This window comes from Peromyscus californicus, unplaced genomic scaffold (assembly GCF_007827085.1).
Source record: "Peromyscus californicus insignis strain IS unplaced genomic scaffold, ASM782708v3 Scaffold_18__1_contigs__length_77618521, whole genome shotgun sequence".
In the NCBI taxonomy this organism is placed as follows: Eukaryota; Metazoa; Chordata; class Mammalia; order Rodentia; family Cricetidae; genus Peromyscus; species Peromyscus californicus.
In genome coordinates this window covers 56,470,461-56,482,739 of record NW_026294480.1, presented here as the reverse complement: position 1 = coordinate 56,482,739, position 12,279 = coordinate 56,470,461, and the positions used below count along the sequence as shown (strand labels likewise).

General features: G+C 42.5%; 1 protein-coding gene across 4 annotated transcripts in view; it reads left to right on the top strand.

Moving 5' to 3' along the window:
* Window positions 1-12,279, top strand: part of Fam169a (family with sequence similarity 169 member A) — a 54,903-nt gene that overhangs the window by 15,961 nt on the left and 26,663 nt on the right. For all 4 annotated transcript variants that reach the window (XM_052743492.1, XM_052743494.1, XM_052743490.1 and 1 more), the window contains 4 exons: window positions 3,489-3,623; window positions 5,311-5,410; window positions 5,812-5,897; window positions 9,227-9,398. In XM_052743492.1, coding sequence (XP_052599452.1) covers window positions 3,489-3,623; window positions 5,311-5,410; window positions 5,812-5,897; window positions 9,227-9,398 — 493 coding nt within the window. The remainder of the gene's footprint in view (window positions 1-3,488; window positions 3,624-5,310; window positions 5,411-5,811; window positions 5,898-9,226; window positions 9,399-12,279) is intronic.

Sequence of the window (12,279 nt, the reverse complement as noted above, 5' to 3'; positions counted from 1 at the left end):
TGCCCCTCAGAAGCCCCCAAACAGAAGCAGAAACCTGCAGAAATGATGCAGTAATTTTAGAATGAATACAGAAGTATGTTCCCCTCTGTTTTTAAGGTACAGTTGAGTAGCAGTAAGTAGAGGGAAAATGACAGTGATGGGCTCTTTTGTTCCTACTCTGCTTTTACATATTAAGAACATTCATTCTTTTACATAGTTATATAAATCTAGGGAAAAGAGTGAGATTATAGGAAGTAGAGGCAGAGTGTCTGGGGCGGATGGCATCTTGGAACAGTTCTGCAAGAGTTCTGCTTGTGTTTCTGCACAGCTTGGCCAGGATCCCCGAGCATACCCTTTGTTTAATTCATAAATTTATTTGGACAATTTTTACACTTCACTGTCCATTCTGTGTCAGTTTTGATGAGCTAGTTGGCTTACGGCTGCATTAAGCTTTCTCAGTCATGTAGAATCTGTTTAGGCTTTTTGGTTTATCTCATGGGCAGAGCCTAAAGTACTTGACAGAATTTGACCTGACAGCTTTACAGTTATGTAACATTGAACAGAAGCTTAAAAACAAGAGAGAATTGAGGGATTTATCACAACATCCTCCCTCCCAAACCTTACATCTTCCCTTGCTTTTGTTAACTGGGGCAGAACCACTATAATGCTAGTATTTTATGTAGTTCTAGCCACTATGATTTCTTTTTCTAATTATAAAAATTTAGGGGAAATAAAAAGAATTTAGGTCTTTAAAAGGGCTTTAGATTTAGCCTGTCCAGTTGTGTCGCATCACTAACGAGACTGTAGAAGCCTAAAGACGGTAAGTAACTTGTGTATGACCATAAAGGTAGTGGCCAAGCTGACCCAGGGTGACAGAGTTCCAGTTCTAGTGTTCTTTAGAATGAAATATGTATATAAAATATTAAATCATGAATAGTTATAACAGTTTAACAAAAAAATTATGCAACTATAAAAAATACTGGTGTGTGATTTTGCATATTAAATAAGATAATTATAATGGAAATAAATATAATATATAATTATAATGGAAAGTGTATTTTGTTGCCTGGGTTCATATTTTTCCTGCTTTACTACTTGTCAAGTTTCTTTTCTTTCTTTCTTTTTTTTTTCTTTTGTGGTTTTTCGAGACACGGTTTCTCTGTGTAGCTTTGTGCCTTTCCTGGAACTCACTTGGTAGCCCAGGCTGGCTTCGAACTCAGAGATCCGCCTGCACCATCGTGTTGGCTGGCTTTGTGGTTCTTTTCTAATAACATTTTATCTACCCAAGATTTTGGTTGATATCTCTGAAAATCATAGGGCTTGTCTTTCTCTTTAAAGGAAATCCTGTGATAGTACTTTCAAATAGTTTTACAGACTTTCTTTCTATAAAATGGAAATTTTATACATTTATATTTACTAACTGCAAGATTGAATTTAAGTGTTTTGCTAATAGAATTTGACTTTAAAAAAAATCAATGTGATTAAAAAATACAGACATATAAAATTAGATTTTCAGTGGTAAAGTCCTTAAGACCAGATTTTAAGTAGTGGTAAAAATGTCTCCTCATCCTATCTTCAGAACTCAGCAAAGACGTATTCAACGGTGTCTCTCCCAGCTGTGCGCGGGTAAAATGGGTCTGAAGGTCGTGTAGGAGGAACACCCCAGTTGACTCCTTCCGCTCTGGTGACCACTCACTTCCTCTCTCCCTCCCTTTACCCTTTCCTTCATTTCTGGTGGCGACAGGACTAGAAAGTTCTGGTTTTTTGTTTTGTTTTGTTTTTAAATCCTTTTATACTTTTGTAAAAATTGAATTTCAAGGGCAGCAAGATGTCTCAGCAGGTAAAGGTACCTGCTGTCAAACCTGACAGTGTGAAGGGTGGGACCTATGTGTGGAAGGAGATGCTGTTCTCTGACCTTCACAGACAAGCCAGGGGCACGTGCCAAATGCCCCCTCCCCCAACAAAACTTGTCAATTAATCCATAGGTCAAAATTGAAGAGATTATTAGGAAATTTTACAATTAGACTTTCCAGTTTTCATTTTAGGTAAATAAAAATGGGGTTGGGGGGCCAGGTGGCTTAATGGTAAAGGAGTGGGATACCATGCTGAATACCTGAGTTTAGTACCCAGTACCCACATGGTGGGAGGAAAAACTGGCTCACCTCAAGTGGCAAGCCATGGCGTGGACACATACACTAAACGCTTTACAAACTAAAAAGGGTATGAGTCGTGTTAGTATCTGAACCACCCTTTGGGGACACCCCCCCCCTTGACTTCATCTTATGTAAAGTCCCCTTTAAGAAAAAAAAACTCCCCCTTCCTCCTACCCGTCCCCCTCTCCCTCCCCCTCTCTCTCTCCTCCCCTCTCCCTGTTCCCTCCCTCCCCTCTCCCCTTCCCCTTCTCCCCTCTCTCCCTTTAATAATAAACTTTCCACATGGACATTTGTCTGCATGGCCTGAGTGACTTTTCCTGGCTCCACTCTGCAGCCCGCTGCCCTGTCTGCGTGGTGTGTCTCCCTCACCCCCGGGGCACCCGTAAGCCCTATCCTAACAAATCTGAGAACTCTTAGAGTAGGACAGTAGTGTATGTCCTACCTTTGTTCCTACCTTTTTAAGAATTGGTAGCTTAGTAGTTGTCATTTTATTTAATTTCTTAAAAAATTTATGTGTATAAGTCCTTTGTATGTGTAGCTATGCACTGCCTGTCTGGTAGTTGTAAAGGCCAGAAGAGGGTGGTGGACCCCCCCCCCCCCCCCGGAACTCGGGGGTTACAGACGGTTTTGAGCCACCCTGTGAGTGCTGGGAATTGAATCTGAATCCTCTGGAAGAGTGCTGAGCTGTTGCTAGAGCCCCATGATTTTAATTTTTATTGAACTTTTTATCATGACATTTTTCAAGAGCATACCTGGTCAGGATCCTCTTCAGAATACATAGGATTGGTATGTCTCTTAAGTTTCTTTGAATTTACATTACTTCCTACTTTTTTTTTCCTGTAAACTCCATAGCACATGTTTATTGAGGAGACTGAATTTTGCTGACTGTACTTTTGGTGACTTTTCATAGATTTTGTTAATGATCAACAATAACTTTTCATAGTTATTGTTAATCAATAACCTTTGGATAGATTTCTTGTTTCATTGCCTAGTTTTTGTTATTGTTATTTTGAGACAAGGTCTTACACAAATAGGCTGCGCTGGCCTGGAACTCTCTGTGTAATCCAGGATATCCTCGGATTCTAATCAATTCTCCTTCCTTAGTCTCCAGAGTGCTTGATTATAGGTGTGAGCTACCATGTCTGGCTTTGTTGGCTGTTTGAATACAAATGAATAATACTAGAAAGTTTTTGACATATGTGCCTAAATCAACAGACTCAAGCTATCTGTCTTGACATAGTGAAATAGAAGTATAAGGTCTCCTTACAATACAATAGGGGTATTGCAGTAGGTGTTTGTTTGTTTGTTTAAGAAAAGACGGCATGCAGTCTAAGTGTGTTGTTCCATGTTTGTCAGAGGATGGCCTTCCCTGTGGATTTGCTGGATAACTGCACTCATGAGGAATTGGAAAATTCTGCTGAGGATTACCTCTCCAACTTAAGGTGTGGGGACCCTGAAAATCCAGAGTGTTTTTCTATTCTCAATATTACGGTAAGGCATTCTCCCTTGAATTTTTTTTTTTAAACCAACCTTTCAGTCCAGTTTACATACGAAATCAGAATCTTTTTAAAACATATCAGTGTCAAAAAAGTGAGAGATTTACCAGGAATCTACCAGTAAAGTGTGTTAATATTGATTAATCACTATTAACAAATCGAGTGACAGCTCAGGGTTTTTGATGTGTGTGTGTGTAGTGTGTGTGTGTGTGTGTGTGTGTGTGTGTGTGTGTGTGTGTGTGTACATGCACATGCCTACAGAGGCTAGAGGAGACATTGAATGTCGTCTTCTATTGCCTTATACTTTATTCCTTTGAGACAGGCTCTTTGACCAAACCCGAAGCTTGTCTTTTCAGTTAGGCTCGCTAGCCAATGAGCTTTCAGGCCCTTCCTCCTGGGCCCCAACCGCATGCTGGCATACAGGCTCGAGGGGACAGCTATGCTTGCCTTTTATGTGGGTGATGGATATTTGAACTTAGGCTCTCATGCTCAGGTAGCAAGTGCTTTTCCACTGAGCCAGCCTCCCAGCCTGTCTGTCTGTGAAGACAGACACACAGGTTATTCATTACTCGGGGCTTGTCTTTTGCCTTTAATTTTATAGGTAAGACGCTTACCAGTTTTGTTAGGACAAGACACCATGTCAAAGTGGTGTCACTTAAATTTACATTAGATTTGGAATTCTGAATTTAGAAAGTCCTTGTAATTAAAAAAAACAGGAAGGCTCAAAATTACATTTTTGCATCATGAATTGTTTCTTCCCTTCTTTGAAAATTTTGTAATATTGAAAAATACAAATTTTGATCAGTAAGCTGTGTTACTTTAAGACTTGGGGTCATTTAAGCCGGGTGGCGGTGGCGCACGCTTTAATCCCAGCACTCGGGAGGCAGAGCCAGGAGGATCTCTGTGAGTTCAAGGCCAGCCTGATCTACAGAGCAAGTTTCCGGACAGCCAGAGCTGTTACACAAAGAAACCCTGTCTCGAAAAACAAAAACAAAACAAAACAAAAAAGACTTGGGGGTCATTTAAATTCCATTATGAACTGAAGTGGCCAGATTTCTTAATATCTCTAGGTCTCAGAACTTGCTTCTTTGTTCACTCCCAGAACTAAAATTTTTTATTAGGGGGGTGGTCATGTGTGGACATCAGAGGGCAGCTTTTAGTCAGTTCTCTCCTCCTGCCATGTGGGACTTGGTGATTAAACTCAGGAGCAAGTTCCGTTGCTCACTGAGCCATCTCACCTGCCCGGATGTGAAGAAGTGAACAGCTTCTCCAGCACCAGTGTTTTTAATTCTCTGACTGACTCCAGGTGGACAGTTAGTGTAGCCAGTGAAGCAGAACGATGGTCAAGTGGTGCGTGGATCTCGCTGAAGCGTCGGGGTCACTCAGCTGGCTTCTTCCACTAGAAGAGGAAGCATGTCCCTCTCCCGAGACACTTGCTTTTCCTCAGCAGCACGGCTGGCGTCCGGAATGTTTCCTTCTTCCCGTAAGAAAATTCTTGCAGAAGAGAAGCCGCTTTTGCGTTGCTGCTGGTTTGTTTTTGTTTTTTGGAGAGACTATTGTATGAAATGAAGCTGTACATTGGAGTACACCAGAGAGAAGCTCACGCTCCAGCACTGCCTGTGGTGCTGTCTGTCATGTGTTTTCATTAAATTCTCACTAGTCTTGACTCATCTTTGTCTCAGATTCCGATCGGCCTGTCAAATGTGGGCTTTGTGCCTCTCTACGGCGGCAGCCAGACCCAGAGAATCCTCGCTCTCTTTGCGCCCGAGGATCCGCTCACAGGTCTCTCTCCTTTGCTTCACTTCTGTACACTGAGGAGCTAGAGTTCAAACTGTCAGGATTTTACTAAAAACTACGTAAAATAATTGGTTGTAAAAACTTGTTTCAAGTATTAGTTTAGAAGAATGCAGTTCTCAATTGCTTATAATTAAACATGTAATGAAGTACATAAAAATAAACATGTAGTGAGGTAAAATAAAGATGTGCAGTGTGAGTCTAGAGTCTGGGGAGGAGGGAGGATAGCTGGATGGTAGAGCACTTAGCTGGATGTCGGGGCACTGGGGTTGATTCTCAACCCGACGGAAAGGAAAGCAAGCAAGGGTGGGTGTATTTCATAGCAAGCAGCAATATTGTCTGTTTTGACACTTTCGACTTAAATGTTAATGGCCATTTTTCTATTTCAGCTGTGGCACTTTACCTTGTTGACCAGTGGTGGGCCATTGACGATATTGTGAAAACATCTGAACCTTCTAGAGAAGGGCTAAAGCAGGTAATCAGATCACGTCCTTCAGTGATTCCTGTAAAGTGCCAGTTTCAAAAGTAGTTGAACTTTTCCCCCATTTTCATAACTAGGTTACACTGAACTCCTGGGTTTCTTATGGTGAAAGCAGGACCTCTGTTTATGTGATCCTTCCTTTTCTGAGAGCTAGCTGACTGAGGCCTCTCTACTTCAGCCCCTGACCTGGGTGGAGGAGAAGCTAGTGTGTTGGCGTGGGTGCCGTTGAAGCATGGAAGTGGAAGGAACAGAGGCATGTCAGATTTTGACTTCTCAGATAGGCTGTTTTGCAGTTCCTGTTCTCATTTCTTTTTTTGAGTTTGAACTCTGAGAGACATTAGACTCGAAGGAAGGAATTTTGGGGAGGTAATATATGAGTGTTCTTCCTTCTGGATATTGTATTTATTCATAAAAAAAGTCTTAGGAGAGTAATATACTAATCAGTATCCCTTCTGGATATTGTATTTATTCTTGAATATGCCTTTAGATTCCAGAGTAAGAGGCCCATCTCACAGAAGCTGGGAGAATGCACATCTGGATATCTGCCAACTTTGTAATGCAGCCTAGTCTTGAACTACTCTAGAGGAAGAAGGGATTTTAAACATGTGTAAAGCCATAAAACAGGTATAGATAGCCATGCAAGAGTGTAACTTGTCACCACTGACAGTGGAGGAGTTTATGAAGAAAGGAGATCTCTCGAGAGTTAAAGTGTGACTGAGGTGTGGCATCTCAGAGAGAACACATAGATGAGGGAGGGTTAAAGGCTAGAGATGGACAAATGGGTGTCTGTCCTCTCGTACTCACGGAGACACTAGACTCCAGGTGTGGACTGGATGCCTTCATCTCAGTGTCCATGTGACACTGTCACCTCTGAGAAGTGGGAAATAGTGAGGGGCGGGCCAGGACCAGCTGCTCTATCAGATTCTGGCTAATGAGGAGAAATTGGTAAAGTCACAGGAGGAAATAGCTTATTTATAAATATATGACCTTGAGCAAGTGACATTATTGACCTTATTTTTCTGTTTTTTTTTTTTTTTTTGTGGTAAACCTAAATTGACATACTAAAGATTACAACCCCGTGTCTCCAACTTATGTTTAGTTATATGGGTGGAGGTCTCCAGGCTCATGCTACAAGACTTTCCCCCCATTCTGTCCTAGTCATCACACTACTATGTGGATGGCATGCTTACCGATTTTCTATGTCCCCGTGCGGAATGAAGCAACTAATCTCTGAAAAGCAGAATCCAGAAACAAAGATGGAACCTGGGTGCACTAGCCATTTTTCTGTGATAAAATACCATGACCAGGGCAGTTTGTGGAAGGAAGAGTTTTTTGGGCTTACAGGTCCAGAAGAAATAAGAGTCCATCGTGACAGGGATCATGACAGCAAGCATGCATGGTGGCCAGAGGAGGACACTGAGAAGTCACATCCCGAACTGCAGGCACCAAAGCAGAAGCAACGGGAAGTAGGTCAGGGCTGTGTTATCTAAGGCCATCACCAGGGATGGACTTCAGCAAGGCTGCACCACGTAAACCTCTCCAAATAGCTCCCCAACTGGGATCCAAGCATTCAAATACCTGGGCCTATGGGGGACGTTTCTCATTCAAAGCACTACACTGAGGATGCTTCTCGGTTGGTAGAGTGCTTGCCTGGTATGCATGAAGCCCTGGGTTTGATCCCCAGCATTGCATAAAGTGGGTGTGGTGCCATGCCTATAAATCCCAGCACCTGGGAGGTGGCACACAGGAAGACTAGGAATTCAAGGTCATGCTCAGCAACATAGTAAGTTCAGGATCACTCTTGGCTCCATTGAGACACTGTCTCAAAAACAGGAGCAAATGAATTCAAATAGGAATAGATGTAAAGAAACTTAGGTGTATGTGTGTGTGTTTTAGAAAGATGAGTTGTACATGTGCACACTGCCCTCAGACTGAAGCAGCAGCATGTGTGTGAGAAAATTTGCTATAGATAAATAGAAGTAAAATGAAGCTAAGAAACCTTGATCTCAAGCTTGCATTAGCTCCACAGTATCTTCAGTGTTTGTAATAAATGTATGCCAAGTGTGAACAGAGAGATTAGAGGGTCTGCAATCCTCCTAAGGGTGTGGACGGGCATTCCAAAGTTACTCTCAACTGGCTTTATTCTATTTCTTCAGTAGTTGAGGTTACATTGGTATAAAATTGAGAAGAACATAATGGCTATCTTCAAATGTTGATACTCTGTGTGGCTTCATATTATCAAAGAATAGCCATTGGAAAGTAGATTTCAGCTCAGTGTGAGAGGGAGTTTTATGTTGGTTACTACTACATAAAGAAGTGGCCTTGTCAATTAGAGATGAGTGGTTCTGACATTTCTTGTATTGCTTGGCTTGGGAGAGCCCCTGCCAGGGGTATTTATTTTTGGAGCAGTGTGTGCATATAGTGAGTTTCTTTTTCTGCACAAATGATCAGAACCAAGTTTTTTTTTCCTTTAAGGCAGTGACTCTCAACCTGTGGCTTGCGATCCCTTTAGGGGTCAAATGACCCTTTCACAGGGGCTGCATATCAGATATTTACATTATGATTCATAACAGTAGCAAAATTAGTTGTGAAGTAGCAATGAAATAATTTTTTGGTTGGGGGTCACCACAACATGGGGAACTGTGTTAAAGGGTCACAGCATTAGGAAGGTCGAGAACCACTGCTTTGAGGGAACTTGGAAGAAAACAGACTTTATAAACAGTAGTCTTGTTTCTACATTAGAGGTGTCTGTGGGGAAGCTGACATTAATAGCAGAAGGCTGGTCTAACTGCAGTACCTGTGATGTTATGGCTCTGCTAGTGAGAGCTGGCCTGTTTTCGTCCTGTGCCCAAATGCCTTTCACTGGACTTCCCCGCTGCCACCATAATTGCTCATCTGCTCTAGCAAAGTGGGGTATGGGTGGAGGGCTGGGTATCCTGTAGCAGGGACAGCGCTATCAAAGGGACGTTTCACCTGAAAAAGGAAAGGTGCCTTTCTCAAGGGCTAGTTTGTGAAATGACGTCATTGTTCTGCAAGTCTCCTGGGAATAGTACTGGTTTAAAAAAATTTTTTTTTTAAATATAAGGTCAGGAATGGGATTAAGGAGGATTGAAGCAGAGTATGTAGTGGTGGACAGTAGTTAAGGTGTTAGGAGTGATTAGCCTTGATTCTATGATAATAGAATGTTTTCAAATTGTGTCCACCGTCGTCTTTGAAGTGCTCTGGAGGTCAGTAGGAGCTGTGGGAGCTGGGAACAAGGTGATGGTGTTTCCTGAAAGCTGCATATTGTAACCGCTGTGCCTGCTCTTTGACTCTCTTTGTAGGTGAGCACTCTTGGAGAAAGAGTGGTTCTGTATGTTCTCAACCGAGTTATTTATAGAAAACAGGAAATGGAGAGAACTGAGATCCCATTCCTGTGCCATAGCAGTACTGACTATGCTAAGATTCTGTGGAAGACAGGAGAGGCTGTTGGCTTTTACTCGGTTAAGCCTACAGGTGAGTTTTCCACGTTCCTTAAACTGTGTTACAGAAATCTCCACTTGGACCCCAGCTCTGTCAGGGTCTTAACCCCCAGGGTGCAAATTGCCATGCTTGCACTTAGGATTTCTTAGAAGTGTCACGGTTCTACTGTCCATGAGAGAGGATTGTTAGGAAAGTCTTTTGAGGAGTAAAGACTTAGACCTTAGACACAGAAGATGACCTTTCTGTATAGACTAGAGGAGATTGTCATTTCCCCTCAGTCTTTGGAGCCTCGCATCTATCTCCTCCTTCCACTTAAAGGTGCTCTTTTGATTTCTGCTGCTGTTCCTATTACTTATTAAACCCACATGGCCTATGTGCATTGCCATTTCTACTTAGAATGCTTAAAATAAATGCAAATTCATTGTTTTAGTTTTGTTTTTTTGAGGAAAGGTCTTCTTACTCTGACGATCAGGGTAACTGAGTATGCCGTTCTTCCTTTGACTGTCTTGGGACTCCTTTCTCTCCTGGGACCTGGGCTCTGCACTTACTGTCCTGGTCATCAGCTCCATTTTATATCCCAGAGCAGGGAGGTGCTGCGGCAGCCCCCCCCAACTTCAGCATTCCCATTCTTTCTCATTTCTGTCTTCACTGTATGCTTTTGCTTTTAAGCTCTGGCTCCCTCTGCTGGGTAGCAGTGGGATTAAGGGTGTTTATGCCAGCCTTTAGGTCAGTAAGTACCTGTATTTCAAGGTTGTGCTTTTTCTCTAAAGGAAACTGAAGCATAACTAAAATTATTTTGAGAAATTGTCCCAAAGAAAAACTGACACACTCGTATCTTCTTTCTTGCTTTCTTTCCCTCCCCACATACATAGTAGGGAAAAGATACACCTGTAGCTGTAAGGTCAAATCTTTGTAATCTTTGTGTGTGTGTGTGTGTGTGTGTGTGTGTGTGTGTGTGTGTGTGTGTGTGTGTGTGTGTGTGTGCGCGCGCACACACCATAGTGCATGTACAGAGGTCATGTGCACATGCTTCAGTGCATGTGTGGAGGTCAGAGGACAATTTGTGGGAGTCAGTTCTCACCTTTCACCATGTGGGTCTTAGGGATAGTGCTCAAGTCAAGCTTGGCAGCAAGCACCTTTACCTTCTGAGCCACCTCACTGAACACCCCCCCCCCCCAGCCTCTGCTTTCCGAGTGCTGGGATTAAAGGCATGCTGCACTACCACTCCCGGCCCTGATCACCACCTGGCCCTAACTCTTAAGACAGAGACAGTTTGTGTAGCTCTGATTGGCCTGGAACTCACTATATAGACCCGGTAGGCCTCAAACTCCCAAAGATCCTCCTGCCTTTTCCTCCTGAGTGCTGGGGTTAAAGCGTGTGTCATCACACCTGGGTTGGTACTAATTCTTAATATTTTATAGTGGGAAGTAAATTTCAGCGGATTGTAGAGATAGACCATACTCCCCCATCTCATCCTCCTGTGTACCTCTCTCATGGCCTTTTTAGAAAAGGGGAGTGTGGAGTGATTGCATTCTGAGATGCCAATGTGGTCTGGAGGAAGCAACTCAGTTTACATGGCAGAACCTTTGAAACCTTTCTGAAACTGGAAAGGTCATTCGTAAAACTGTTGGAATTTAAAGTCAGTTTAGCAAATCCTATGTATTAAACATGTTAAATTTCTGGCTTTGATAATACTCTGGCTATATAAGATGTTTGTATTGGTAAAGCTTGGGGAAGGGTACGTGGGAACACTTTGTAATGGTTTTGAAGCTCTTTTAAATGACTTTTGTTTGTTACTATTATGGGGGCAGGTCATGGGCCTTCTGTGGAGTGCAGACAGAGGACAGAGGACAACTTAACTAGGTCAGCTCTTTCCTTCCACTTCGCCTGGGTTCCAGGATCAGACTCGGGTTATCAGGCTTATCCTGTAAGCACTTTAGCTATCGAGCTATCTCCCCAGCCCTGGCTTTGCAACTCTTTATGTCTAAAATTACTTTAAAAATAGTTTAAAAATTTAATATTGACAGTATGTCAGAAATTACGTCATTTGTGAAACTAAAGAAAATTTTAGATACCATGAAGATATGTGCTGTGGGATAATGCTTTTGTACACTGGTTTAATAAAATGCTGATTGGCCAGTAGCCAGACAGGAAGTATAGGCGGGATAAGCAGACAAGGAGAATTCTGGGAAGAGGAAGGCTGAGTCAGGAGACACCAGTGAGCCGCCCAAGGAACAACATGTAATGGGACTCAGGTAAAGCCACGAAACGTGTGGCGATACATAGATTAATAGTTATGGGCTACTTTAAGATGTAAGAGCTAGCTAGCAAAAAGCTTGAGCCATGGCCGAGCAATTTTAATTAATATAAGCCTCTGTATGTTTACTTGGGTCTGAGTGGCTGCGGACTGGGTGGGACACAGGAAAACTTCCAGCTACAGATATGTGAATATATGTTATTTCAAGATAATTTTAGTGGTTAATGAACAAAAATAATCCTCCTTTGGAATTTGACTTGGTCATGAAGAGGTGGGAGACTAAAAATAACGAAGTATTTATATTAGGTCCTGCTGCTGTGACACATCAGAAAGCCCACCGCGCACACAGACACAGCAGCTGTTCCTGCAGCGGCGGTCTCCACCACACCTTCACCAGAGGTGTGAAGAAGCCCTTTTACTTGACTTTCCAGACTCAAAAATGTTGAGAAATACAATTTTTTATTAATTTCCCAGTCTCAACCAGGCATGGTGGCACACACCTTTAATCCCAGCATTTGGGAGGCAGAGGCAGGTGGACCCCTGAATTTGAGGCCACCCTGGTCTACATAGCAGTTCCAGGACAGCCAGGGCTATATAGAGAAACCCTGTCTCTAAAAACCAAAAGCCAAAAAAACAAAACAAAAAACCACAAAACAG